General features: G+C 44.0%; 1 protein-coding gene across 2 annotated transcripts in view; it reads left to right on the forward strand.

Annotated features, from left to right (window-relative positions):
- The window catches only part of rubcnl (rubicon like autophagy enhancer), a 59,701-nt gene that overhangs the window by 438 nt on the left and 32,921 nt on the right, over positions 1-26,342 (forward strand). The window contains exons 2-13 of one of the 2 annotated variants that reach the window (XM_034186786.1): positions 6,324-6,406; positions 6,584-6,995; positions 9,270-9,514; positions 9,894-9,997; positions 10,926-11,256; positions 12,532-12,577; positions 12,664-12,799; positions 13,101-13,237; positions 19,994-20,058; positions 21,462-21,501; positions 21,627-21,704; positions 23,941-24,061. In XM_034186786.1, the coding sequence (XP_034042677.1) occupies positions 6,331-6,406; positions 6,584-6,995; positions 9,270-9,514; positions 9,894-9,997; positions 10,926-11,256; positions 12,532-12,577; positions 12,664-12,799; positions 13,101-13,237; positions 19,994-20,058; positions 21,462-21,501; positions 21,627-21,704; positions 23,941-24,061 (1,791 nt within the window). In that variant the 5' untranslated portion in view covers positions 6,324-6,330. The remainder of the gene's footprint in view (positions 1-6,323; positions 6,407-6,583; positions 6,996-9,269; positions 9,515-9,893; positions 9,998-10,925; positions 11,257-12,531; positions 12,578-12,663; positions 12,800-13,100; positions 13,238-19,993; positions 20,059-21,461; positions 21,502-21,626; positions 21,705-23,940; positions 24,062-26,342) is intronic. The other variant, XM_034186787.1, reaches the window with a different exon arrangement.

Below are 26,342 nucleotides of genomic sequence, written 5' to 3' on the forward strand. Positions count from 1 at the left end.
CTAAGCCAGAACAACACATTTTCTTTAGTGTCGTAATAAAGATAAAAACCGGCGATTTTCACAATCATTGGCTTTATTTCACTCTGCCATTCACAATCAGTGTAGTTCCACATTTACACAAGAGGTTCTGAAACAGATCCTTCAACCTGCTTCTTCAAGTCACAGTTAATTTACTATTAACTCATAAACGTGGAACATATTTAAGTCAAATCAGTAATACAAAGTGTCGGGGGACCACCCAAGAACATGCTTATATGATAAATATGAATGAAACTGGTCAACTGGTTCTTGAGCTATCATGCTGATTCCACAAAGACCAAAGCATCGTCCATGACGTCAAGGTCAGTAAACCTTCCCTCACCAACAAAAGCACCCAAGTCACTGGTTTTCATCTGAAGCCTCATCTCCTGAGAAGAAGAAACCACAGAAGAGCACCAAGGGTCTTGTCTTTGGAGAATGGCAGCTGGTGTGATACTAAGGGATGATCCACTGCATGGCAGTGCCCATGTCCAAACCTGAGGCGGCTCATGCAGGTGGGCACCTGGAACATCCTTTCACTCAGCAAGGAATTAGAACCACAAGAAAGTGATAATCATAAAATTCAGGCATGGGCATCAAATGTATAAGATGGCCATCTCTGCCACTGATCAGTTATACTGATTTCTAATTAGCAGTACTGGATTTGTTGCACAAAAATGCAGTTTTATTCATTGGAATTATAATCATAGGTACGTTAAGATAAAGGTCCCGGTGCTGCCTATGTTACTGTATGGTCATGAGACTTGGACACTAACCAGTGACCAAAGGTGATGACTGGATGTCTTTGGTACCAGTTCTCTTGGAGGGTCCTTCAGTACAGCTACAATGACTTTATATCAAACGAGTGGTTAATTATGGAAATAAGAGGAGGACTAACACTTGCATTGTGAGGGAGCACCAACTTCAACAATTTGACCATGTGGCATGTTGCTCTGTGCAGCACATAGTAAGTGTCTGCATGTCCAGGAGGACCCCAGTGGTTGGAGAAGACCAAGTGGATGACCACATTTCACCTTGCTGTGGCAGATAGATGGTTACTTCAGAGATGAGGGGATGGACCAGCTGTCTGCCTCGGTGGCTACCATCCACGACCCAAGGTTCCGGGCTGTCATGAACGCAAGGACGTGAATGTGATTTGTAAAAATCCAAGAAGGCTACTGTAAATGGTTTTCAGAAAAATGGAACCAGTGACATTGGTGGTGTCTGGTAATCACAGGGAGGAGATTGTGTTTTATGTAACACCTTCTACCTCCCGAGTGATTTTGGGTTTCCCATGGGTGTTAAAACACAATCCCCGGATTGATTGGCCGTCTGGGGTTGTGGTTCAGTGGAGCGAAACCTGCCACCGGGAGTGTTTAGGATCCTCGGTTCCACCCGGTGTGACAGCTAAGGAGGAGGTTATAGTTCCCCCCAATCTGGCGGCGGTGCCAGCCGAGTACCATGACCTTGCTGACGTCTTCAGCAAAGATCTAGCACTCACGCTGCCCCCACACCCTCCGTACGATTGTGCCATTGATTTGATACCGGGCGCTGAGTACCCGTCCAGCAGGCTGTACAACCTCTCACGTCCGGAACGCGAATCAATGGAGACCTACATCCGGGACTCGTTAGCTGCCGGGTTGATCCGGAACTCCACCTCCCCGATGGGTGCTGGTTTCTTTTTTGTGGGCAAGAAGGACGGCAGACTCCGTCCATGTATTGATTACAGAGGGCTGAATGAGATCACGGTTCGCAACCGATACCCATTACCTCTGTTGGATTCAGTGTTCACGCCCTTGCATGGAGCCCAAATTTTCACAAAATTGGATCTTAGGAATGCTTATCACCTGGTTCGGATCCGGGAGGGAGACGAGTGGAAGACGGCATTTAACACCCCGTTAGGTCACTTTGAGTACCCGGTCATGCCGTTCGGCCTCACCAATGCGCCCGCGACGTTCCAAGCGTTGGTTAATGACGTCTTGCGGGACTTCCTGCATCGGTTTGTCTTCGTATATCTAGATGATATACTCATCTTTTCTCCGGATCCTGAGACCCATGTCAAGCATGTACGTCAGGTCCTACAGCGGTTGTTGGAGAACCGGCTGTTTGTGAAGGGCGAGAAGTGCGAGTTCCACCGCACTTCTTTGTCCTTCCTGGGGTTCATAATCTCCTCCAACTCCGTTGCCCCTGATCCGGCCAAGGTTGCGGCGGTGAGAGATTGGCCCCAACCAACAAACCGTAGGAAACTGCAACAGTTCCTTGGTTTTGCAAATTTCTACCGGAGGTTCATCAAGGGCTACAGTCAGGTAGTTAGCCCCCTGACAGCCCTGACCTCCACTAAAGTCCCCTTCACCTGGTCGGATCGGTGCGAAGCCGCGTTTAGGGAGTTGAAACGCCGGTTCTCGACTGCACCGGTTCTGGTGCAGCCCGATCCCAATCGCCAGTTTGTAGTTGAAGTGGACGCCTCTGACTCGGGGATAGGAGCCGTGCTATCCCAGAGTGGGGAGTCCGACAAGGTTCTCCATCCATGTGCCTACTTTTCCCGCAGGTTGACCCCGGCTGAAAGGAACTATGACGTCGGCAATCGGGAACTTCTTGCGGTGAAGGAGGCTCTTGAGGAGTGGAGACACCTGTTGGAGGGAGCATCGGTACCATTTACGGTTTTCACAGACCATCGGAACCTGGTGTACATTTGGACCGCCAGGCGTCTGAACCCCAGGCAAGCCCACTGGTCACTGTTCTTCTGGCGTTTTGACTTTCGGATCACCTACCGCCCCGGGACGAAGAACCAATGATCTGACGCCCTGTCCCGGGTGCATGAAGAGGAGGTCAAGACCGAGCTGTCAGACCCGACGGAAACCATCATCCCCGAGTCCACTGTCGTGGCCACCCTCACCTGGGACGTGGAGAAGACCGTCCGGGAGGCCCTGACACGGAGCCCGGACCCGGGGACAGGTCCGAAGGACAAATTGTACGTCCCACCAGAGGCCAGGGCTGCGGTCCTAGACCTCTGTCACGGTTCCAACCTCTCCTGTCATCCAGGGGTGCGAAGGACCGTGGCAGTGGTCCGGCAGCGCTTCTGGTGTGCATCTATGGAAGCCGACGTCCGGGAGTATGTCCAGGCCTGCACCACCTGTGCCAGGGGCAAAGCCGACCACCACAAGGCCCAAGGCCTCCTCCAGCCTCTGCCCGTGCCTCATCGCCCCTGGTCTCACATCGGCCTGGACTTTGTCACAGGCCTCCCGCTGTCCCAGGGCATGACTACCATCCTCACGATAGTGGACCGGTTCTCCAAGGTGGCCCACTTCGTGGCCCTCCTGAAGCTCCCGACGGCCCAGGAGACTGCAGACCTCCTGGTCCACCATGTCCTGCGTCTGCATGGGATTCCATCCGATATTGTCTCAGACCGTGGTCCTCTGTTCTCCTCTCAGGTCTGGAGGAGTTTCTGCAGGGAACTGGGGGCCACCGTGAGTCTCTCGTCCGGGTACCATCCTCAGACGAATGGACAGGCAGAGCGGGCGAACCAGGAATTGGAGCAGGCCCTCCGCTGCGTGACCTCCGTACACCCGACGGCCTGGAGCAACCATCTGGCCTGGATCGAGTACGCTCATAATAGCCAAGTATCGTCTGCTACCGGCCTCTCCCCGTTTGAGGTGTGTTTGGGGTACCAGCCCCCATTGTTCCCGCTAGTGGAGGGAGAGGTCGGGGTGCCCTCGGTCCAGGCCCATCTGAGAAGGTGCCGTCGGGTGTGGCGTACCGCCCGTTCTGCCCTGCTCAAAGCCGGGATGAGGGCCAAGAACCATGCAGACCGCCGGCGTGCCCCGGCCCCTACGTATCAGCCAGGGCAGGAGGTTTGGCTTTCCACAAAAGACATTCCCCTGCAAGTGGAATCCCAGAGATTAAAGGACAGATACATTGGACTATTCACCATACTCAAGATCCTCAGTCCAGCCGCAGTGAAGCTGAAGCTGCCAGCTTCGCTGCGGATCCACCCGGTTTTCCATGTGTCACGCATCAAACCTCACCACATTTCACCCCTCTGTACCCCCGGACCGGCGCCGCCTCCTGCCTGGATCATCGACGGGGAGCCGGCTTGGACCGTGCGCCGGCTCCTGGACGTCCATCAGAAGGGCCGGGGGTTCCAGTATTTGGTGGACTGGGAGGGGTATGGACCCGAAGAACGCTCCTGGGTGAAGAGGAGCTTCATTCTGGACCCGGCCCTCCTGGCCGACTTCTACCGGCGGCACCCGGACAAGCCTGGTCGGGTGCCAGGAGGCGCCCATTGAGGGGGGGGTCCTGTTATGTGGGCCGCTGAAGAGGAGGTACTGCTGGCCCACCACCACCAGATGGCGCCCTGCTTGGAGTGCGGGCTTCAAGCATGAGAGGGCGCCGGAGCCACTGGGAGTGACAGCTGTCACTCATCATCAGCACCAGCTGTCACTCATTCAACTCATCACCATCACCATAAAGGCCGGACTGCAACTCCACCTCCTTGCCGAGAAATCAGCTACCTTGGAGGTAATTTTCTCTGCTAAACAGAAAACACTGACTAATAGTCTGAACTTCTTTGCAGCCGTTTTCCTGTGGGTGTTGCCTTATCTGTGGGATTGGCGTTTGGTGTGATCAGCGACGGCTTCGCTTCACACCCCAACCAGATAAGTGGTTAGACAGGAGCTGCACGAGTGTGGGACTGGAGGTGGAGGTGCTCCCTCCCAAAAGAACACAGACTGTGGGATTACTGAGTGTGCGTACTCACACTCACCTGTACTGGTTCTGTTCTCTGCCAGCAGTACCAGGTCTGACAGCTGGAGACGGTGACCACCTGGGGACCCAGGACTTGGCGGCTCCGGTGTTCTTCAGATCTGTTGGCGGTGAGGGCCGTGTGGGATCCGGCTCGGTTCTGGACGGGCGTCTCCTATCCTCAAGCCTGCCCACACGTCACCCAACGTAATTGACTGTAGTTCCAAACTGGTTGTTGTCTGTATTCCGTTGTGCACAATTTACAACATTAAATTGTTACTGTTTGGCTTATCCATTGCCCGTTCTTTTACGCCCCCTGTTGTGGGTCCGTGTTCCTACACTTTCACAACAGTTTTTCTGAATTTGTCGGCTTGTTGTTTTATGAAGTTTTCTCAAGTAACTGGACATACTGAAGTGAAATAACTGTCAAAGAAATACCGGAGTCAAGAATATTTGTAGATTTACTTGGCATTCAAGGCAATTATTAAAAAAAAAACTGGAAGAGACACGCAAAAGATTTTATTACAAAAAGGAGCAGCAATCAAACAAGCAAAAAAAAAAAAAGTTAAAAAACTGTGTGTGGAAAAAAGCTCCGCAGGTAAATAAATAATCAAGCAGAAGGTTCGAAGAGGAAGAGGAGTCACTTTAAATTGGAACATACAATATTTTGTGGAACACATACGTATATAGATCACTGTGATGTCATAAGGACAGTTCTTAAAATACAATTCAAGAAATAAAAGTAAAAGAAATGAAAGAAGAATAAAAGAAAACTCCTTCCTGACCCAAGGACCCACTGTACAAAATGTTGGAAAGCACTGTCAGTTATCATGGGCACTGATAAGTCACTGATATTGATGTACTGTCTGCAGATACACTCACCGGCCACTTTATTAGATACACCTGTTCAATTGTTTGTTAACACAACAAGTTAATCAGCCAATCACATGGCAGCAACCCAATACATTTAGGCATCTAGACGTGGTGAAGACGACTCGCTGAACTTCAAACCGAGCATCAGAATGGAGAACAAAGAGAATTTAAGTGACTTTAAACACGGTGTGTTTGTTGGTGCCAGACGGGATGGTCTGAGCATTTCAGAAACCATCTCTAGCGTTTCTAGAGAATGGGCCGGAAAAGAGACGATATCCAGTGAGTGGCAGCAGTGTGGATGAATACACCTTGTTGATATCAGAGGTCAGAGGAGAATGGACAGACTGGTTGACTGGGCAACGGCATGATGCCATCATGTCAATATGGACCAACATCTCTGAGGAATGTTTCCAACACCTTATTGAATCTATGACATGAAGAATTCAGGCGGTTCTGAAGGCAAAAGGAGGTCCAACCCAGTACTAGCAAGGTGTACTTTATAAAGTGGCCAGTGAGTGTATGTGTTGGCAATGAAAGGAATGACTGCTGGCTTGGTGTCACTTAAACATTAGTTTCACAGTCTGCCCACAGAGGCATTACTCAGTTCACAGGAATCACTGATGTGTATCATTGAGGAAGTCTGCACCAGTGCTCTTTCTAACTTGCTTGTCTTTCACACGACTGTAAAGCAGTAGAGGCATGGCCTCCTCTTTACACAGAGCCAGCTGGTACGTGGACTCTGCACAGTCATCTCCAGCAGCTTCTACAGCTTCAGGTAACTAATGCCACATTCTCAACGTTGGTCCTAAGAACTTTGAGGCACCTTCATCTGTGATGATCAGAAAGTTCCTCAAAAAATAAAAATAAAAAAACCTGGTATTTATCAAAAATACCTTCTTCGACAATCGCCATGTTTCTCATTTTTATCCTCGCTGTCTCAAAACCACTTCAGAAAATCTTTTGAAGCAACAGCCCAATGGATCAACCCAACTCCTTATTCTGTCACCATCAAAAACCAGAGGAGAAGAACATTCCCCCGAATCCCCAGAGCCATCCTCCATTGAGGAATTCACACAATCACAGGACCCGAGGTCACACCCAGCTCCCAGTACTCCTCTGATGGTGCACATCTTCAATGAAGAAGGGAGAAATCTTCACTCTGACTCCGTCACTGGCTCGAACAGACAGAAACACCAGGCTGAAGGTGAATATGACAATGGCAGGGAAGGCAAAAATGTTGCTAAAAAGAGTGAGGAGGGCCTGTCTCTGCTGGATCCAACAAAAGAAACCTTACACATTCCAAGAAGCAGTCCGGTCATACGCAGATGCCGCGCGGTCCTCCCCTGCAGCCCCGCCCCATCAAGGTAATGATATCAAAGTTTAACATTCACTATCAAAAGGGGATTTTTGTTTTGTTTTATTTTTTGGCAAACTGCTGACCAAAGGTGTGTTAAATATGGGAAAAGTTCTTGCATAAATGATTTCTGATTGATGAACGCTGCTGCACGCACAATTACAATTTTAGTGTTTAAAATAAAACAACTGTGTTTTAAAAATTATGTCTAGAAAGTCAGGATTTAGAATCCCAGATTGCCTTAGAATGCATTAAAAAAAAGGTTACAAATTTTTTAAATTTTCCAGATAGCCATGCCACCCCCCCCCCCCCCCCCCCACCATCACCACCACCATCACCACCACCACCCAAAGATAAATCTGACCCTGTTGGCTGCAGTTGGTAGTTTTTTTATGTGCTGAGATGTATGTTTGCCATTTTACTCTTAACTATGTTAGTTTCATGCAAATCTGATCGAACAGTATTCACAACCATAAATTGTGCTTGTCAGGAGAAATTCCGTCCTTCTGGCAAACTTTCGTATTTTAAAACACAAGGCCCATAAAACTTTTAATATCAATGTTTTTATACATTAATACTGGGAGGTCAAATCTCTGTATGTCAACAACTCAGGTATTTCTGACATTTATAAATGCCTTTTTCTTTGTTTTTTTTTTTTACGGAATTTTGGGTTGCAAGTAGGAAATGTACCAGAAGCCCTAACATGCTCATATCGGTCGCTAGATGGCAACAAAAGCTGCTCCAATGTGCGCCAAGGTCTCAACTGTTTATTCATTTGAGAAGTTGACATTACAGTTAGTCCATGAGCCAGTCATCAATTCTGACCTAATCGGTACCACTGAAAGTGACTAAATGACACTTAGAATTCAGCCTCAGTGTATCATGGCCTACACAAAAATGTATGATAGCCATCCCAGGGTGTAGCTGTAGCCAGGTTGGGGTCAATGAAGAATTACATAGAGGTCAAAATTTTAAATTGCTCCAATCACATTGAAAGCTATATAATATTATTTGTCTGATCATAACAATTCCAAAAAAGTATTGTTTGTACTATCTATGATGGAATGTTCTGGGATTATGGGGAAAAAACAGCAAGAATGGTGACAAAGGTCAATTTCAGTTTGTACAGGGGGCAAAAGTTAAAGTTGCTAAAATTCAGTAAAAAAAAAAGATGCAAATTATTGTTTGGGTTAATAGGGTTCTAATAAGGAATAGTTTGCATTGAATAATTAGTCACAGGGTAACACAGATGTTGACCTTGTTTGACCTTTACCTTGGAGACCAAACATTCAACACAGTCAAAACTATTCCATTTATTAATCCTTTTATTTCAACCAATAATTTGCATCATTTTGTACTGAAATTGGAGCAACTTTAACTTTTGACCCCTGTACAAACTGAAACTGACCTTTGCCACAATTTTTGCTGTTTTTACCCCATAACTCCAAAACATTCCATCACAGATAGTTCAAACTATATCTTTTTGGAATCATTATGACCAGACAAGTAATGTGATATAGTTTTCAACACGATTGGAGCATTTTTAAAGTTTGACCTCTGTGTAATTCTTCACTGACCCATACCTGGCTACAGCTACCACCCTGAGATGGCTATCATACATTTTTGTGTAGGCCATGATACAATGAGGCTGGATTCTAAGTGTTGTTTAGTCACCTTAAGTGGCACCGAAAACCTGCTTGGCCCATGGACTAAGTTGTGTTGCTGAACTTATGGGCAACTTAGTTGTTTGTTAGTTCCATGAAAATCTCACTCACTCCTCTTCAACTGCATGCTCCAATTAAGGGTCACGGGGGGTTGGAGCCTATCCCAGCAGTCATAGGGTGTGAGGCGGGGTTCGCCCTGGACAGGATGCCAGTCTGTGGCAGGGCACAGCAACCCTGCTGTGTACTGGTGGTGGGAAAAAGCTAGTTTTCTTCAACTGAGAAATTATCCATCACTTTTCTTCTATGTTAGTTGCATAAAGCTGGCACCAATATATCCTGTAGTTAGGACACAAAAACAGGAATAGCCTGTAGTGGGCGCTGTAGCTGGATTAGTGGGTTATGGTCAGCATCTGTGTGGTGCCAAGTTCAGTTCTATTCTGAAACTTTTCTATATTTTTGTTGTTAAAAATTGTAGTGAATGTTCACAGAGCCTAAACTCAGTGCAAAAGTTCGCCAGTCTGCCGCTGGAGATCATCCTTATAATACTTGTATCCATACTACAAATGTCCATTTTTAACAGTATTTTACATGAAGCTAAACTCTCCTGTTCATAACTCCAGCTCACCATGTGCCGATCAGTTTGGACTTCAGAACATTACCTACGTGGATGAAGCGGGGTCCAAACGAAGTTCCTCTCAAAACTCATCACCAGTCGAAAGCAAGAAGCTGTCCTATATCTCAGTCTCATCAAGTCTCAACTGTCTCCTAAGTGTTGGGCTCCACCTCCCCCTCAATGGACAACATGAACTGGCTGAAGAACACAAAGGGCGGGACTTAACCAGCTCTGATGCCCCCCACAAAACAGGTAGAAACAATCAGACCTGCTCTCCATCCAGCAGGTACAGAAGGTGTCCAGACATTATTTACAGATGAAGGTGCAGATCCGCTCATTGCAGATTCTGCACCAAACTTGGACGAAAGTTTGAGTGTCACCATGTGATAAATGTTTGGAGTTGATCGGTTAAAGCTGAAGGTTGAAAAACACATTTTTCGGGATACGTCTGGAAGAAATAAGGCTGAGAGACCATGTAAAGCTTCCATCAACCAGTAAATCATTTGCAATTAAATGGTCTGAGTGATGTAATGATGACATCACTACGGGTCAGAAACTGATGTTACTATAGTCCAAAAAACATTTATTACTGTGCATGTGTGTGTGTGTGTGTGTGTGTGTGTTTCTTTAGGCCAGTCAACATCCTCACCACAACCTAATGACAAGGAGAGAAGGCTCAGTGATTTACCAGAACTCTGTTCACATGTTTTCAAGACCAGCTGTGACCTGGAAAAGGTGTGGTACCAAATTTATTGTCCCAGGTAGTAATACCTACGGACATGAAGACAGCAAGGGCTACAGCAACCTGGCATTTGCTCCAATGACCTTGACCTCTCTAATGATTCACCTCTGTCTGACCTTGCCAGGGCAGTTCCAGGCTACACCTAAGTAAATTTCTTGACCTTGACCTTTGCCAAAATTAATTCTTCAAGGCAGATTTTGGGGTCAGTATACATTGACAGACCAATATTGGTAGAAATCAACAATAAAGAACCTGTGGAGCCAGCCAACAAAATCTTGAACCCAATGACTGACCTTCAGAAAATTTGGTCTTGCTGGGCAATTCCATATGTGTGGCAAGTTTGGTGGATCTTCTTTTCTTCTTCCTCTTATGGCTGCTCTTTTAAGGGGTCACCACAGTATATCTTCTGTTTTCATCTCAACCTGTCCTGTGTATTTCCTGTACAGCTCCGCCTCCTTTGTTAGTGACACCGCCGTGTCACCGTTAGTGACACTAAGCTCTACATCATACATCTCACTACGTTCTCGAAAACTTTCCCCTTCACGCTTGCTGTTGTCCTTTTGTCACAAATCACTTCTCCACCTTTCTCCACCCACTCCACCCAGCCTGCATGCTCTTCTTCATCTCTCTACCACATTCTGGATTACTGTGGATAGTTGACCACACGTATTGAAATTCATCTACCTTAACCACCTCTATTCCACTGGGTTTCCTCTCATTCATTACTCAATCTTGCTCCTACTGTCTTTCATTCCCCTTCTCTCCAGAGTGTACCTCCACCTCTGCAGGCTAGACTCTACCTGCCCTCTACTCTCATCGCAGACCACAGAAGGGGAACAGACAGACAGACAGACAAATGTTGCACAAATAAAAGTACGATAATCTTTTTTAAATGGAACTCTAAGTCCTGTCTGTCTGCAGGAAAACGCTCACTTCGTTGTGGTGGACATAGTGCTGGAGGTGCTGGAATCTGTGAAGTGGACTCTGAGCTTTGAGCGACGGACCCCATCGACACACACACAGCAGAACGCGCAGTGCAAGTTGCGCGCACGCAGACACCCACAGTCTGCAGTGGACCTGCAGCAGGATGAACACAGATGGGAAGAGTGCTGCAGAGGAGCTAACAACCGGTATGATGGACACACGATCATCAGGTACAGAGACCTGAGAAAAGAAAAGACACCAGAGAACGATGTGTGTGAGCATCAGAAAAAGACTCTCTCTGTCCTCTCCACTGACAGTGGATTTGAAGGTAAAATCCTCTTAATTCTAACTTGACATGTAAAGACTGAACAGTAAAAATTTGAAGTCGTAGCAGCATTTGTTGCAGTTTTTGTTCAGAGTTTAACAGATTGCTCATGTCTGGTGCAGCTCCTTTCTTTTGTTTTCAGGCAGGTTGCCAGGTCTGCACTTTATAAACCAACCTGTTTAGAGGCAAGTTGCACTAAGCGCTTTCATCCCGTTGTTGCACTTTTTTGCCTGGCATGCAATCGGCCCTAAAACGCTGTCATGCTTTTCAAACATTTTAAACTTTTTTTTTTTTAAACTTCTATTTTTACTTTTTGTCATATTGTAAACATTGTTTTTTAACATTTAAACATCTCTGTGTTTTTAAACGTCTCTGACATAACTAACACATTTTAACATAAATAATATTACTTAAACTTTTATACATATTTAGTATCACCTCTTGTTTAGTGCGAGCAAATGAGTGTGGGCCTTTGAGGCGCACAGGCAGGTGATGCAGGGACGCACTGTGGAGAGGAGCAAACGAAGATCGTCCTCAACTTTTTTTGTGGTTGCCCCAAACTCTGTCTTCTTACTGGTAGATTTACACACTGAAATGTATCTATTTTGCTTCTGGCATGTTAGCTGACAATGTTTTCTTTTTCCTTTTATCCCCTTCCTCTTTTGTTGGTTAACAGTGTTTACCGTTATTTTTTTGTGCCCCCGAAGAACTCTGGCACGCCTCACAGTTTGAAAACCACTGATCTATACAGTGAGCAAAGCACAAGAACAATAATGTTTCCACTACAATCAGTTTAATCTGGTTTAGTACAGTTTAGCAGCACAAATGTAAATAAATAAAAATGTTAAATGGACAGCATTTATATAGCACTTTTCAATTTGCATCAGACACTCAAAGCGCTTTACAAATAATGCCTCACATTCACCCCGATGTGAGTGAATACAATTGGTGCTCACTACACACCGGGAGCAATAGGGGATTAAAGACCTTGCCCAAGGGCCCTTAGTGATTTTCCAGTCAGGCTGGGATTTGAAAAGGGGGTCTCAAGCCCAACACCTTAACTACTAGACCATCACCTCCCCTTGAAAGTGCTTAAATTGCACTCTTTTTTATATAAATATTTAAAAACTGTGGAATAATTCTTCTGCAGTCTGTCAATAAATAATATAATTACTCACGATGGAAATTATTTTATTGTACATTAAAACTTATTCCATATGACTGCAGCAATCCTGAATATCATATTTTATTTATTTATTTATTTATTTATTGTTTTAGATGGTGGAGTCGACAAAATGCCGATGCAGTGTGGTTCCGTCCAAACGTAAGGACAACATGGACATACACGCCTCCAAATTAGCACCTCTTTGGATTTGTGCCTGATTCAGCTGAATTTATTGGACCGCGCAGGTCTCTACGATGTCCCATGATGCATTGCAGTGCAGAATGGCTAGCCCAACAGCTAGTGCTGGACTTCAAGGCAACCTGGCTTCCAGTCCAGGAGCTTCGTCGTGGACGCCAAAGTCTACGCTCCTCGCTGCAGGAGGTGAGAACCAAACACCTCTGTCCTCAGCGTGGACAGAGGTAAAGCAATGCTTGAGTAAGACTCTGACTCTGAGTCTTGATAAAATGATCAGTCCCATTGACCACACAAATTATGGCCAACACTTCTGGAGAAAGACGTCGCCAGTATCATTTTTTTAGTTCACTGATCTGAACCACAGTGAAATTTCTAAAATCTCAAAAAAAAAGTACTAGGTCCACGTTTAAAATTGTCCAACTCTTGAGTCCATGTTTGAAAATTCCTAAAATGTATTTTTTGCTCCTCTTGCCTCAAATATTGCCAGCTGCCAGGAACAGGAGATGTGACGGTGAGGGACGGCAGCCTGAGAGACGAGATCAGGCTGAGGACGAGGATGAGAGGGACTGTGAACTGGGCACCACCACCCTTCCAGATCATCTTCACTGTTCAACCAGCACACAGGTCAGTCATTAACACACAGGTCTATAATCAATAGACAGGTCTTTAGCAAATAGAGAGATAGGCAACAGGAACATAGACTATCAGGCTGGATGGTCAGGAATGGTAGGACACAAATGCATGGCTCACACAGACAGCTCTGGCTTTCAGAAGACTTTATGATGGTGGTTAGCGGAAGTCGGTACACAAGTAAGCAGTCCAGAAAAAACAACAGTACAAAAATCATCAGGCAAACAGGCGTGGTCAAAGCAACAGGTTGGAAGTCAGGTACACACAAGGAGGCAGGCAGGACTATGGAATGCAGATACAGAGCTGGAATGAAGGCACAGGGCACGACAAACTGACAAGAGACAAACAACCTCAGTGAGCTTATAAAACCCCAGGTGGCAATGAGCAAATCAGAAACAGGTGTACATGGAAAGCACCAGAAACAGGGCGTGGCCAGAGAGAGAGAGAGAGAGAGAGCGCGAGAGCAAGAGAGAGAGAGAGAGAGAGACAACCCTAAGCAGAAAAACCCAGCAAGGGACAGACCCAATGAAATACACAAAATAACAGAACAAAATAAACAGGCAACCAAAACCAAAAACTCAACTCCTGACACAGACAGGTCGGCCAAACAGTCTTTAGGAAACAGGCAGGTGTAGCGCTGGTGTAGCACTAATATAGATCATTTCTAAGTATTAAAACTATAGATATCATGGGCGAAATCAGAAGTCTAGGAATGATTTCTGGAGCTGGTGGTCAGCAAATAATTAATAACAACAAACACAGATTGAATCAAGTTTGGTGCCGATACCATGTATTGAACCAAGTGAAAAAAAACACAAAAATAAATACCCAGTATTTACAATTCTGCAATTAAGATCCAGTAATTAATAAAGTGCACAAGACTGGGTAACAGCAACACCAAATACACAGCAATTCAACATCCCCCAGCAGAACTTGTTGATTGCTACAACCACAAAGCTAAACACACACGGTTGTACATGTAATTGTCCTTATGGTTAGCGAGGAAATGTGCATACGCAAATGCCCATTATGGAGAAGGGACGTAGGTAAAGGCCTGGTCCCACTGGCGTTTAGGAAGATTTGTGCATGAATTGCACACACAATTGGTTTATATTCACTAAACATCCGCAATATCCATGAAACATGCTTGTACGAGTCGGCCGACATCCGCACACGTCCGCAGAGGCAGGTTTTTCTGTTGCCCGGATTTTTTGACCTGCACAAAATTGTGCTTGCGGATGACATCCACCTTAGGGCCCTGTCCCACTGGGGAGAGGATTAATTGTGCATGAATTGAGTATACAAATTACGGGCATTTGCTGTCATCCGCAACAAAAATGGCCAAAAATGGCAAATGTCCCACTATGAATTATGGATATATTAATAATGTATAGCGAATATATGATGAACAATCACGGTTGTATAATGCATGTAGTGAGGAAACTGATCCGACACATTGCAATTATCATGGCAGTATTATGGGTGTTTTATGAATGCATCATGCACGTGTTTGCGCGTGCACGGCATCTGCATTGCGGTCATAAAAGAAGCGCACTCGGGCCGTCGCCGGACATCACTATTCACACCAACAATACAGCCTCTGGAGCATTTGCTGGACTTGGACAAGTTGATTGGAGTAAACAAGCAGTGAACAGGGCGAGTGGTGACGTCAGCGGATCGCATCAGTGCGCAGCTCATCTGAACGATTATAACAAGAAGGTAAATCTGTTATAAACATAGGAATAAATACTGTAACAGCTGCAGACAAGAAGGAAAAAACACCCAACTGTTTTATCAAGCCTTGACAATGTAAACAAGTCAAATAATTACCTTTTTAGATGCTCAAAATGCTTTCTGCAGCTTAAGCTGCAGAAAAAGCTGCAGCTTCCTGTGATTCAGGAGGTGATTAGAGCCGTTTTCAACAGGCAATTTGCAGAATAAAATGATTAATCCACCACAAAATAATTATTTTATATACGCAGCATCCGATAGAACAAAGAACGGCATCCAGCTGTGAACACAGCACATCTGATTTGCATCCGCCACACATCAGATGCAAAGCAGACGTAATAAACACACTTTATTCGTGTCAAATCTGTATGCAGTCGCTACAACCTATTTTAGTTCGTGATGTGGACATGATGGGCACGCAAAATATCCGTTTTACACACTGTCCCAGTCTGCTGCCAAGCCGCAAATCCCTGTCAGTTGCGGATATCAGCAGATGATGGCAAATATACAGCGCACAGATTGAGTATGTATTGTGTATGTATGGAGTATGTAAGGCGGATGTCATCTGCAGCCAAAATTTTGTGCAGCTCAAAAATCCTGGTAACGGAAAAATGTGCCTCGGCAGATAATTGCGGACGTGCGCGGGTGTCAGCCGACTCATACCAGCATGTTTCACGCATATTGCGGATGTTAAGCGAATATGAGCCAATTTTGTGCGCAATCCATACGCAAATCCTCCTAAACGCCAGTGGGACCCGGCACTTACATACTCACTACGTACACAATCTATGTGCTGTATATCCACCGTTATCCGCAGATATCTGCAAGTGACAGGGACTTGTGGCTTGGCAGCGGACTGGGAGAATGTGTAAAACGGTTATATAGCGTGCCTATCACGTCCACATCACAGACTAAAATAAATTGTAGCGAATGCATACAGAGCGGCCACAAATAAAGCATTTGTATTACATCTGCTGTGCATCTGATTTGCGGACAATTTGCAAATGCATAACAAACACTTCACGTAAACCCAAAGTACTATATGTGGCAGACATTGACATATCTTCCAGTCATTGCCAGTCCAGCTGTGGAGACGTACTGATGTAATTATGGATCCCCAAAGACGTAGTGTGATAGTTGCTGCCATCCAACAACATACCAATCAACCTGTCCAAGTCCAGCAGTTGCTCCAGAGGCTGTGGTGTTGGTGTGAATAGTGATGCCGAAAGACCGGAGTGTGCTTCTTTTATGACCGCAATGCAGATGCCGCGCATGCACAATACAACCGCTGTTGCCGCAACTCATACACGATGCAGTCTCAATACATCTGTAATATTTGTGATAATTGCTATGCGTCCAATCCGTTTCCTCAATACATGCATTATACATCCGTGATTGTTCGTCATATATTCGCTATACATTACTAATATATCTGTAATTCATACTGAGTAATTTGTCATTGTTAGGCAATTTTGTTGCGGACGACAATGACGCCCAACATTTGTATACTCAATTCATGCACAATTAATCCTCTCCCCAGTGGGACCGGGCCCTTAAGATCAGTCTAGTGAGACAGGGAGGGGACAGAGTACAGGCTGCGACAGCCTCCTACCAGACCAGTGAGGAGGTTGCAGATGTTGTAAGTTCCTCCGGCTCCTATCCGTTTGTTCAGTAGCTCGCCATCCTCCCAACCCTAACAGGGGCACCTGGCCTGCATTAAATAAACAGGACCAGTAAGAGCTCAGGGTAAGACTAACTAGCTAGCGTAATCTTACATTTCACTTCCTGTTCCTGTGTATACAACTAAATCCTGGTAACGGAACTAGAAGGAGAGAGCATATCTCACCCATATTGGCCTCTCTTCATTGGCTTCCTGTTAATTCTAGAATAGAATTTAAAATTCTTCTTCTTACTTATAAGGTTTTGAATAATCAGGTCCCATCTTATCTTAGGGACCTCGTAGTATCATATCACCCCAATAGAGCGCTTCGCTCTCAGACTGCAGGCTTACTTGTAGTTCCTAGGGTTTGTAAGAGTAGAATGGGAGGCAGAGCCTTCAGCTTTCAGGCTCCTCTCCTGTGGAACCAGCTCCCAATTCAGATCAGGGAGACAGACACCCTCTCTACTTTTAAGATTAGGCTTAAAACTTTCCTTTTTGCTAAAGCTTATAGTTAGGGCTGGATCAGGTGACCCTGAACCATCCCTTAGTTATGCTGCTATAGATGTAGACTGCTGGGGGGGTTCCCATGATGCACTGTTTCTTTCTCTTTTTGCTCTGTATGCACCACTCTGCATTTAATCATTAGTGATCGATCTCTGCTCCCCTCCACAGCATGTCTTTTTCCTGGTTCTCTCCCTCAGCCCCAACCAGTCCCAGCAGAAGACTGCCCCTCCCTGAGCCTGGTTCTGCTGGAGGTTTCTTCCTGTTAAAAGGGAGTTTTTCCTTCCCACTGTAGCCAAGTGCTTGCTCACAGGGGGTCGTTTTGACCGTTGGGGTTTTACATAATTATTGTATGGCCTTGCCTTACAATATAAAGCGCCTTGGGGCAACTGTTTGTTGTGATTTGGCGCTATATAAAAAAATTGATTGAATTGATTGATTGATAAATCACAAATGAACAAATACATACGTGTATTTGAATTCACATATGTGCTTTAAATTCTCCAATTCACAAGGCTGTCCCAGCAAAATACAGAGGGTATATTATGCTTGTGCTAATCTGTTAGCATCAACATTAGCATGATAACAACAAACATTTCCTTCAACACTCACCAATTCCATCACAGTTCCGTGCACAGCAAACTACAGAACTCCAGCCTCCCGGAGATTTGTTATCTGAACAATATAAACCACAAAGCAAACTTAAAAGTGCACATGAAAGCAAAGAGAGTAAAAGTAACAATTGTTTGTAGGTATGAACCTGCAGCAACTCTTCTACCTGGTTCCCCTCCATGCATCTAATTTGGTACTTCAGCTTTTCCCATAATCCCCCTGGTGGTCCCCTGTGCTTCCCAAAATGCACTGCAGCGCCAGCAGAGTTGCGCTGTCTCACAGTGTATGTAAACAATGGCAAAGCGAGGATGTGGATGGCGTTGATAGTGAGTTTACAGGCGATTATGATGATGATACGTTCTCCCAAGTTGAGAGGGTTATTTAGAGGAGGTGTAGCACCTGTGATGAACTTCTGCTGCCCCCATGTTGTCTTATTGTCTGTACTTCAAAAGGTGTGTTTACAATGTGAGTGCTGAGCTCCTGACACCGGAACTCTACTGAAACCGACCTCCCGTGTGAGTCACAACTGCAACACACTGAATGAGAGGAAGCCGGAGCAGGTTTATATAGTCACTCCATGTAAAACGGTTGGCTAAACACCACCTGTGACTCGAGTCACATGATGCCAAGCGCATACAGTGATGCGTTCAAGGGCTAGAAGAGTGTGAGAAAATACTGAACTGCCCTTACAAATCTGATTTTAACCTGTGTTACATAGCCGTGCAGGAAACACGCAGGCGTGCACATGGGTGCAATTTGGTGGGGGATAGGGGAGACATGTCCCCCACCTTTTCAACCGGGGGGACAGAATATGGTATGTCCCCCCCACCTTCTGACATATATGTGTGTACTTGAAACATGCTATGTCAGTCTTATGTGCAAACCATGTCAGAATAGTATCTTTGTTTCTGCAAGTTTGTATTTTTAGCAGCATTGACTTATTTACAACACCTGTTTCTTGTTTGTCACATTGGGAATTTTCTGGGACTTCATTTGCCCAGATTTGAAACCAAAAATAGTTGCCTCTAGGGACTAGTGTCTACACATAAGTATCAATGGACCATATGCTAATTTACTAAATTCTGAAAGTTAGAAAAGGAAATCAGAAAAGCTATCTGGGACCTCAGAAAGCCCATCTGCAATTATTGCTTGATCTCCAAAATAAGTCTAGGCAAGTGAAATTATGTTCAGTACGAGTGTTGTCATTAGTGCCACTTCGAAAAATAAAATCATGATAAGTAATTTATCCTAAACTTATGATCTGTTGTTTTTTTCAACCTTATGCAAAAACAAATCTTGAGAAAAAAAATACAGTATGCGATAGTTAATAATTATTAAGAGCCTGTTCTTTCATATTTATGAATACATGTTACCACATTGCAGTTGTTTTTTTAATGAAAACTCAACCTATCATTCTTTTTGAGTTCTACACATGTGGTGATACCTTATTTACACCAGGATGTTAATAAAATCAATGCTGGCTATTCTCAGAATAAAGTACTTATATCCACAGTTTCAAATTGTTTAAGTCAAATGGTGTCCACTTTATGGTCTTCTCAAAAAATTAAAATTACTGTTCTGGATGCTCAGAATGCATCTGAGCTTATCTATAAACCGTTGGCTTCTGGGGGCTGCTTTAGGCCCCCAGACCCCTGGCCTATGGGCTTCGGCCTTGCGGGCCTCGCACTATGTCCCCCCCAATTTCTAGTTCTAAATTGCGCCCTTGGGTGTGCAGGAAACAGGCAGGCGCGCAGCAAACAGGCAGGCGCGCAGCAAACAGCCAGGCGCGCAGCAAACAGCCATGCGCGCAGCAAACAGCCAGGCGCGCAGCAAACAGGCAGGCGCGCAGCAAACAGGCAGGTGTACAGTAAACAGGCAGGCGCGCAGTAAACAGGCAGGTGTGCAGCAAACAGGCAGGTGTACAGTAAACAGGCAGGCGCGCAGCAAACAGGCAGGCGTGCAGCAAACAGGCAGGCGTACAGCAAACAGGCAGGCGTACAGCAAACAGGCAGGCGCGCAGTAAACAGGCAGGTGTGCAGCAAACAGGCAGGCGCGCAGCAAACAGGCAGGCGTACAGCAAACAGACATGCGTACAGCAAACAGGCAGGCGTACAGCAAACAGGCAGGTGTGCAGTAAACAGACAGGCGTACAGTAAACAGGCAGGCGTGCAGTAAACAGGCAGGTGTGCAGTAAACAGACAGGCGTACAGTAAACAGACAGGCCTGACGTGTGTTTGGTTTTACAGGCGCAGTGAGGTCGTGGCTTCGCAGCACTTTCTGTGTGCTGGCTGTGGGACAAAAGTGGAGCCCAGTGAGTGTTGGACTGATGAAATAATTAAAAGATGAGCGTTTGGACAAAAAGTGGCAGAATGAGGGGGAGGATCATTTGGTGTGTGTTAAAATTTAAGACTATTTGCAGAGGTGTCAAATCCGGCTTCAGAAAGTAAAAACCTTCCCATGTGTTGCTTCTACCTGTGAACCTAAAACAGGTGATCTCAATAATTAGCTCATCCACCTGCCTGAAGAGCTAAACTAATTACAATCAGCTGGTTTATTAGGAAAATGGAACAAATACAGTGGCACACATTTGAATTTGTTTATGGCGTTTCAAATACAAAAAGTAAATCAGGCTTCTCAATATAAAATTTTCTAAAATGATCTTTCTTAAACTCAAACTGAAAGTAAATCTCTACAACTTGATATAAATTACTTAAAAAAAAATAAAAGCCAAGATGATGGGCTGCATAAGTAATGGGCTCCTTTGGTGTAATACCTGTAAATAATCAGTTTAATTGCCAGTTTTCTTTAGACAAGTCAGGGGATGGATACATGAACATTTCCAAGTCACAAGTCATTTTATATCCCCAGTTATACAGCTTCATGATGAAGTGGTATAGAGGAGGATTTTCTTAAAAAGAAGACCTGAAAGTTCACCTACAATTTGCCAGAAGGTACATCTGAAATGCAAGCCTAGATTTGTTGTTTCAGTGAAAGAAGACCCTCGTCTATACCACTTCATCATGAAGCTTTATAAAATGCAGAATTTGCACTGTGCACAATTTCTTCAATCACAGCCACAGAAGCCTAAAACTTCTTCTGGGTTGTCTGAGTGTCTTGGTGGCTTTCCTCACTCTTCTCCTTCTTGTACAGTCACTCAGTTTTTGAGAACTGTCTACTCCACACAAATTTACCAGAGTGCCATACTGTTTGTATTTCTTCATAACTGATGTAAATAAAGTCCAAGACATATTCACTGACTTTGAAATGTTCATGTATCCATCCCCTGAATTGTCTGAAGAAAACTGGCAATTAAACTGATTTATAGATATTATACCAAAGGGGCTGATTACTTGTGCAACCCATCATCTTGGCTTTTAAATTTTTAATTAATATCAGTTTGAGTCTAAGGAAGATCATTTTAGAAATTTTTATATTGAGAAGCCTGATTTACTTTTTGTATTTGAAACGCCATAAACAAATTAAAATGTGTGACATACCAAGGGGCTGAATACTTTTGCAAGCCACTGTATGTGGCTGGACTTTTACTTTCTGAAGCTGGATTTGCCACCTCTGGCCATTTGTCATTTGTAGCACAGAACAATAACTGCAACAATGTTGACAAGAGTGATAACATGCAACTGTTTTTACCAAAAACACTGTAAAAATAACAATCTGGTGTAGGTGATCAAAATACATCTGTGTTCATGCAAACAGGGTACATCAAGAAACTGCGGTACTGTGAATACCTCGCCAGGTACGCTGCACTTGATGTTACCAATATTATGTCTTTAAAGAATTTCAACATTGTAGAAGACACTAGACATATTACTATAGACAGTTATTCCAGCTTCTCATGAAAAAAACACATTATTATTGCAGATATTTTTGTGATTGCTGTCACAGCGGCTCTGAGGCGATAATTCCCGGTCGAGTTCTTTCCCACTGGGATTTTGGAAGGTAATAAAACCATTTCATTCAGTTAATCTGAACTTTCTGTTGCTGTTAGTACTACAAGTAAGTTGCCCATATGGCAACGGTCACAACTGTAAATTAATTTTTGGCTGTCAGCCCGTCTTATTTGTGCCAAAAGATAACTTCTCAAATTAATAAACAGTCGAGACGTTGCTGCACATTACAGCAGCTTTTTCACCATCTAGTGGGCAATGTGAGCATTTCAGGGCATCTGTGCATTCCTTGTTATGTGCTGACGCGGGTCAGAGAACCGAACCAGCATCTGACAATGGCCCAGCGCTAAATAACCAGAAAGCGGTTCCAAGAAACAAATTTATTCCCCCTCATGTGCAATAATCCGTGTACAACATAAATAGTCAGCTGTCTTGGCAAGGTGAAGGACGGCGCGCTCTCCAGCGCCGAAATGGATCAAAGCCCGGCACTTCTGGACTCAGATTCACTGCCGAACACCCCCCAGGTGGACACGACAAACTGACTGTGAAGGATGGAAAAGGTGAGGTAAGTCAGAGCTACAACAAATATCCTTCAGAGGCACACACTATCAGCAACACATTCAGGTCTGAATTTAAGCTTTATGTAAATGAGCAGCTTCTCACAACAGGTGGAGGATCATCAGTCCGTACGTCACGGCAGTGAGAAGCAAACTGCACAATTCTCATCAATGTTCAAATATACTGCGTAACAAAACGCCAAATTACTGTTAACGATTATTCAGATGATAATCACCTCTGATGTGTGCTGACAGCATGTGTCCCTCACCCGTCCTCCTTCACAGGCACGATGTGTCAAACCCTGGCGCGGTCCTCAGCGTCTCACAACCGAACGTCACAAGGTCGAGTTCCCGGCAATTCTGCTCGAATCACTCATGGCTTAAATGCAGAACGCCATCTAATTATCTGCTTCAGCTGAAAGTCTTTAAGTTTACACGTGAGCATCATCCACAGGTGCTGCAAGTTGTTAGGCCTGCACGTGAACATCCTCCACAGGTGCAGCCAATAGTTCTGATGAGGGTGAAGGACTCTTCCGCCAGCACCTTCTCCACAGAAAAAACCAGTTTGCATACCACCTGGAGAGCAAAGAAAAGAAAACAGCACCCAAATGTCCAGCCAAACCCCCCAACACACAACATTCCTACTTGAAACACAAAATTCAGTATAAAAAAAAGATAAAAAAGAAAGGGTATTTATAAACTTCAGAAATGCATGATTTTTTTTTTTTTTTTGGTTTGAGGTTTGACCTCCCAGTATAAATGTATAAAATTACAATTTTGAGAGTTTTATGGCTCCTGAGTTTTAAGATACGAAAGTTTGACAGAAGGATGCATGCAAGGATGGAATTTCTCCAGACAAGCCCAACTTAGAACTGTAAAAATCCAAAACTATCTTACGTAGTTGATAATGCTATGATGTACAATATTTCAATCTTCAGTGTTGCAGCAGGAATATTAATGTTCATATTAACAACTTTGAATTTGCTTTCACTGTTTACAGGAGTAAATATGTGAAACAAAATATATGTATCTTATTGATGTGCTATCAACAAACTACTGTCATGATAAAGATGATCAAAACATCCCATGAGTTCTGTGTTTTTTTTTTAAGTATTGTAACACGTACTGGTTCTATCCAGTTCCTTTCTTTATTTTTTGTGCTACACTCTAAAATATAACAGTTTCTACTGAGTTTAGTTATATTGCAAATTTTAATGGAACTTTGAGAAAACTGGTCCAGTAAATGTCTTTATTCACTGTTAAAACATCATAATTAACATTCTTGACTTCACCCCTTTAATATCTCAGTCAGAAGCAAAATTGAGTGTATTCTGTGAAAATTGGTTTCAGTGAATTATTCTGTTTTTCAATTTGGACAAATAAATAATATAAAAAAGTTCAGACTCCACCAGCAATTTATCTCACAGTGTAATGCTATAAATTCAAGACCACTCCCATCATTATTATTCATTTACATGAATTGATGTATGAATTTATAAGCAAAACTACCTCATGATGTTTTCTCTTTTTTAATCTTTAAATGGCTCCACACCTTGAATCAGATGTTTCTGTTCCATCACAGGTCGAATGAAGAATCTTAACATGAAATAATGTTCAATTAAATACAGTTCTTCCAGATGAGGGTGGCGAAATGTTTTTCTGTTAGTTTTTTTGGAGTAATCCTGTTGATGAACCCAAGAAGGTCTAACAGAGTCAATCTGAATATTTTAGGTTTCCTGTGAGTGATTTCTCCAAAGAGCTGCTGGATCTGGTTTGGTGTCAGCCCCTGTATGATCTCACCTGTGTCGGGAAGACGCTCTATTCCAGAGTGAAGGAGCTGGACAGGTTCAGGGTGAGTTTGACACTGAAGGCAGCATCGTCAGAGGACAAGACTTTTTGATTGTGTATCATTATGTGTGTACGAGGACACAAAGATACAAAGCCTCTGTTGACACGTGCAGCAACAGCAAAGTGAAAGTCTGGTTAAGATCCCGATCACACTTCGACCCCAACACACTTCGACCCCATCACATTTAGACACTCATCACATTTAGATCCTCACCACACTTAGACCCCATCACATTTAGACCCTCATCACACTTAGTCCCTTACCACATTTAGACCCTGATCACACAAAGACCCTGATCACATTTAGATGCTCATCACATTTAGACCCTCATCACATTTAGACCCTTATCACATTTATACCCATCACATTTAGACCCTCACCACGTTTAGACCTCATCACACTTAGACCCTGACCACATTGAGACCCTGACCACATTTAGACCCTCATCACACGTAGACCCTCAATGCACCTACACCCTCATCACACTTAGACCCTCATCACACTACACCCCATCACACTTACACCCCATCACATTTAGACCCTCATCAGACTGAGACCCTCATCACACTTACGCCCCATCACATTTAGAACCTCATCAAATTTAGACCTTCATCACAATTAGACCCCATCACACTTAGACCCCATCACATTTAGACCCTCATCACATTTACACCCCATCACATTTACACCCCATCACATTGAGACCCTCATCAAATTTAGACCCTTATCACATTTAGTCGCCATCACATTTAGTCCCCATCACATTTAGACCCCTGTCACACTTAGTCCCCCTCACACTCAGTATGAATGAGCACGACTCAAGCTGAATAAGGCAGAATGCCATAAAACCAGATATTCCGAATTCCCCACTTCCTCCACTAGGTGCAGTGGTGGGCACAGATAACCAAAAAATTTACTTCGATAACAGATAATCTATAACTGAAAAGTTATCTTTGATAAAGATAAAATGATAAACCATGCACCCCAAAATGTATCAGAAGTTACAGATAACAGATAAATCCCAATATTGTCTCTGGTACGTACATTTGCAACCACTAATACACTGAATTTGAGTTTTAACACCACAATAGCTTCTAATAATATTAAAAGTAACAATAGACCCAAACAATGAGGTCATACTTTTGTCTTTGAACATCCTGCCCCTGCTGACAGCTCTTGTTTACTACACAGCTTCCAGCACAAAGGCACACTGAGCGCAACCATGAAGCCAGCTCTCTATCAATCACAATGCTCTGGTCAGGCGGAGGTCTTGGAAAATAAAGTCATGCTGACTTATGGTTTGATTTATAAATAACATTAAAACCGATAGAATAACTCCATTAATGTCAATTCTGTCATTTGTACAAAGTTAAAATATAACATATATCTTTTAATGTTGAATAATGCGCTAATTCTGAGGTTTTGTAACAAACACAGACCGATCGCAAAGGATTCTGGGTAAAAGTGCCTCTGCTAAACACTGATTGGTTCAGTCATTCATTATGTAAACCAACATGTTAATGTGACGTGTGTCGGTGTTTACAGATAAATGTGCTTTTGTAAAATATTCCATTTTTTATTTGTAAAAACAGGCATTTTTATGGAGCCCTGGAAGAGTCATCGCAAAATGTTTTGCATGTGGAGAGAATGTTCGCTCATCTTATTATACTGTGCCGTGCGCACGGTTGATGATATTGTAAAACGTGCACTCAATTTTGTCTTGACACATAAATGTTGGCTTTACACTGTGCGAGTTTTGGCCCTTTTTCAGATGATTTTTCATTCATGCGAGAATGTTTTGGACCAAGTTTCAGGTTAATCGCGCGTCCTGCATCGTGTAGTGTACATGGAGTAACAAGATGCGTTTAACATCTCACGACCACCTCCTGATCGCCGATCGTATGGTCGAATGAAAATTAAACCTGTTTGATATTATTCTGGTCAGCCGTCGTGAGGTTATCCTGCTGCTGAGGGGATACAAGCGTCCAACCGCTCGCACTGTACCTGTGCAAACACCACAGAGCTGTCTTGTAATGTTATTTTTTTGTTGTCGTTTTGTTTTTAAACTTAATTTGTAAAAAAAAAAAAAAAGCCATTTGCAAAGCCAAAAAGTTGATCTGACAACCATCTGATATAACCGGGGACAAAATAAGTAGAACACTGCCATCTATTGCTTAAGACCCTATCTAACTTTTAGACCCTCATCACATTTAGACCCTCATCACATTCACATTTAGAACCTGATCACACTTAGACCTGATCACATTTAGACCCTCATCACACT

Source organism: Thalassophryne amazonica, chromosome 14, assembly GCF_902500255.1.
Source record: "Thalassophryne amazonica chromosome 14, fThaAma1.1, whole genome shotgun sequence".
NCBI classification, from domain to species: domain Eukaryota; kingdom Metazoa; phylum Chordata; class Actinopteri; order Batrachoidiformes; family Batrachoididae; genus Thalassophryne; species Thalassophryne amazonica.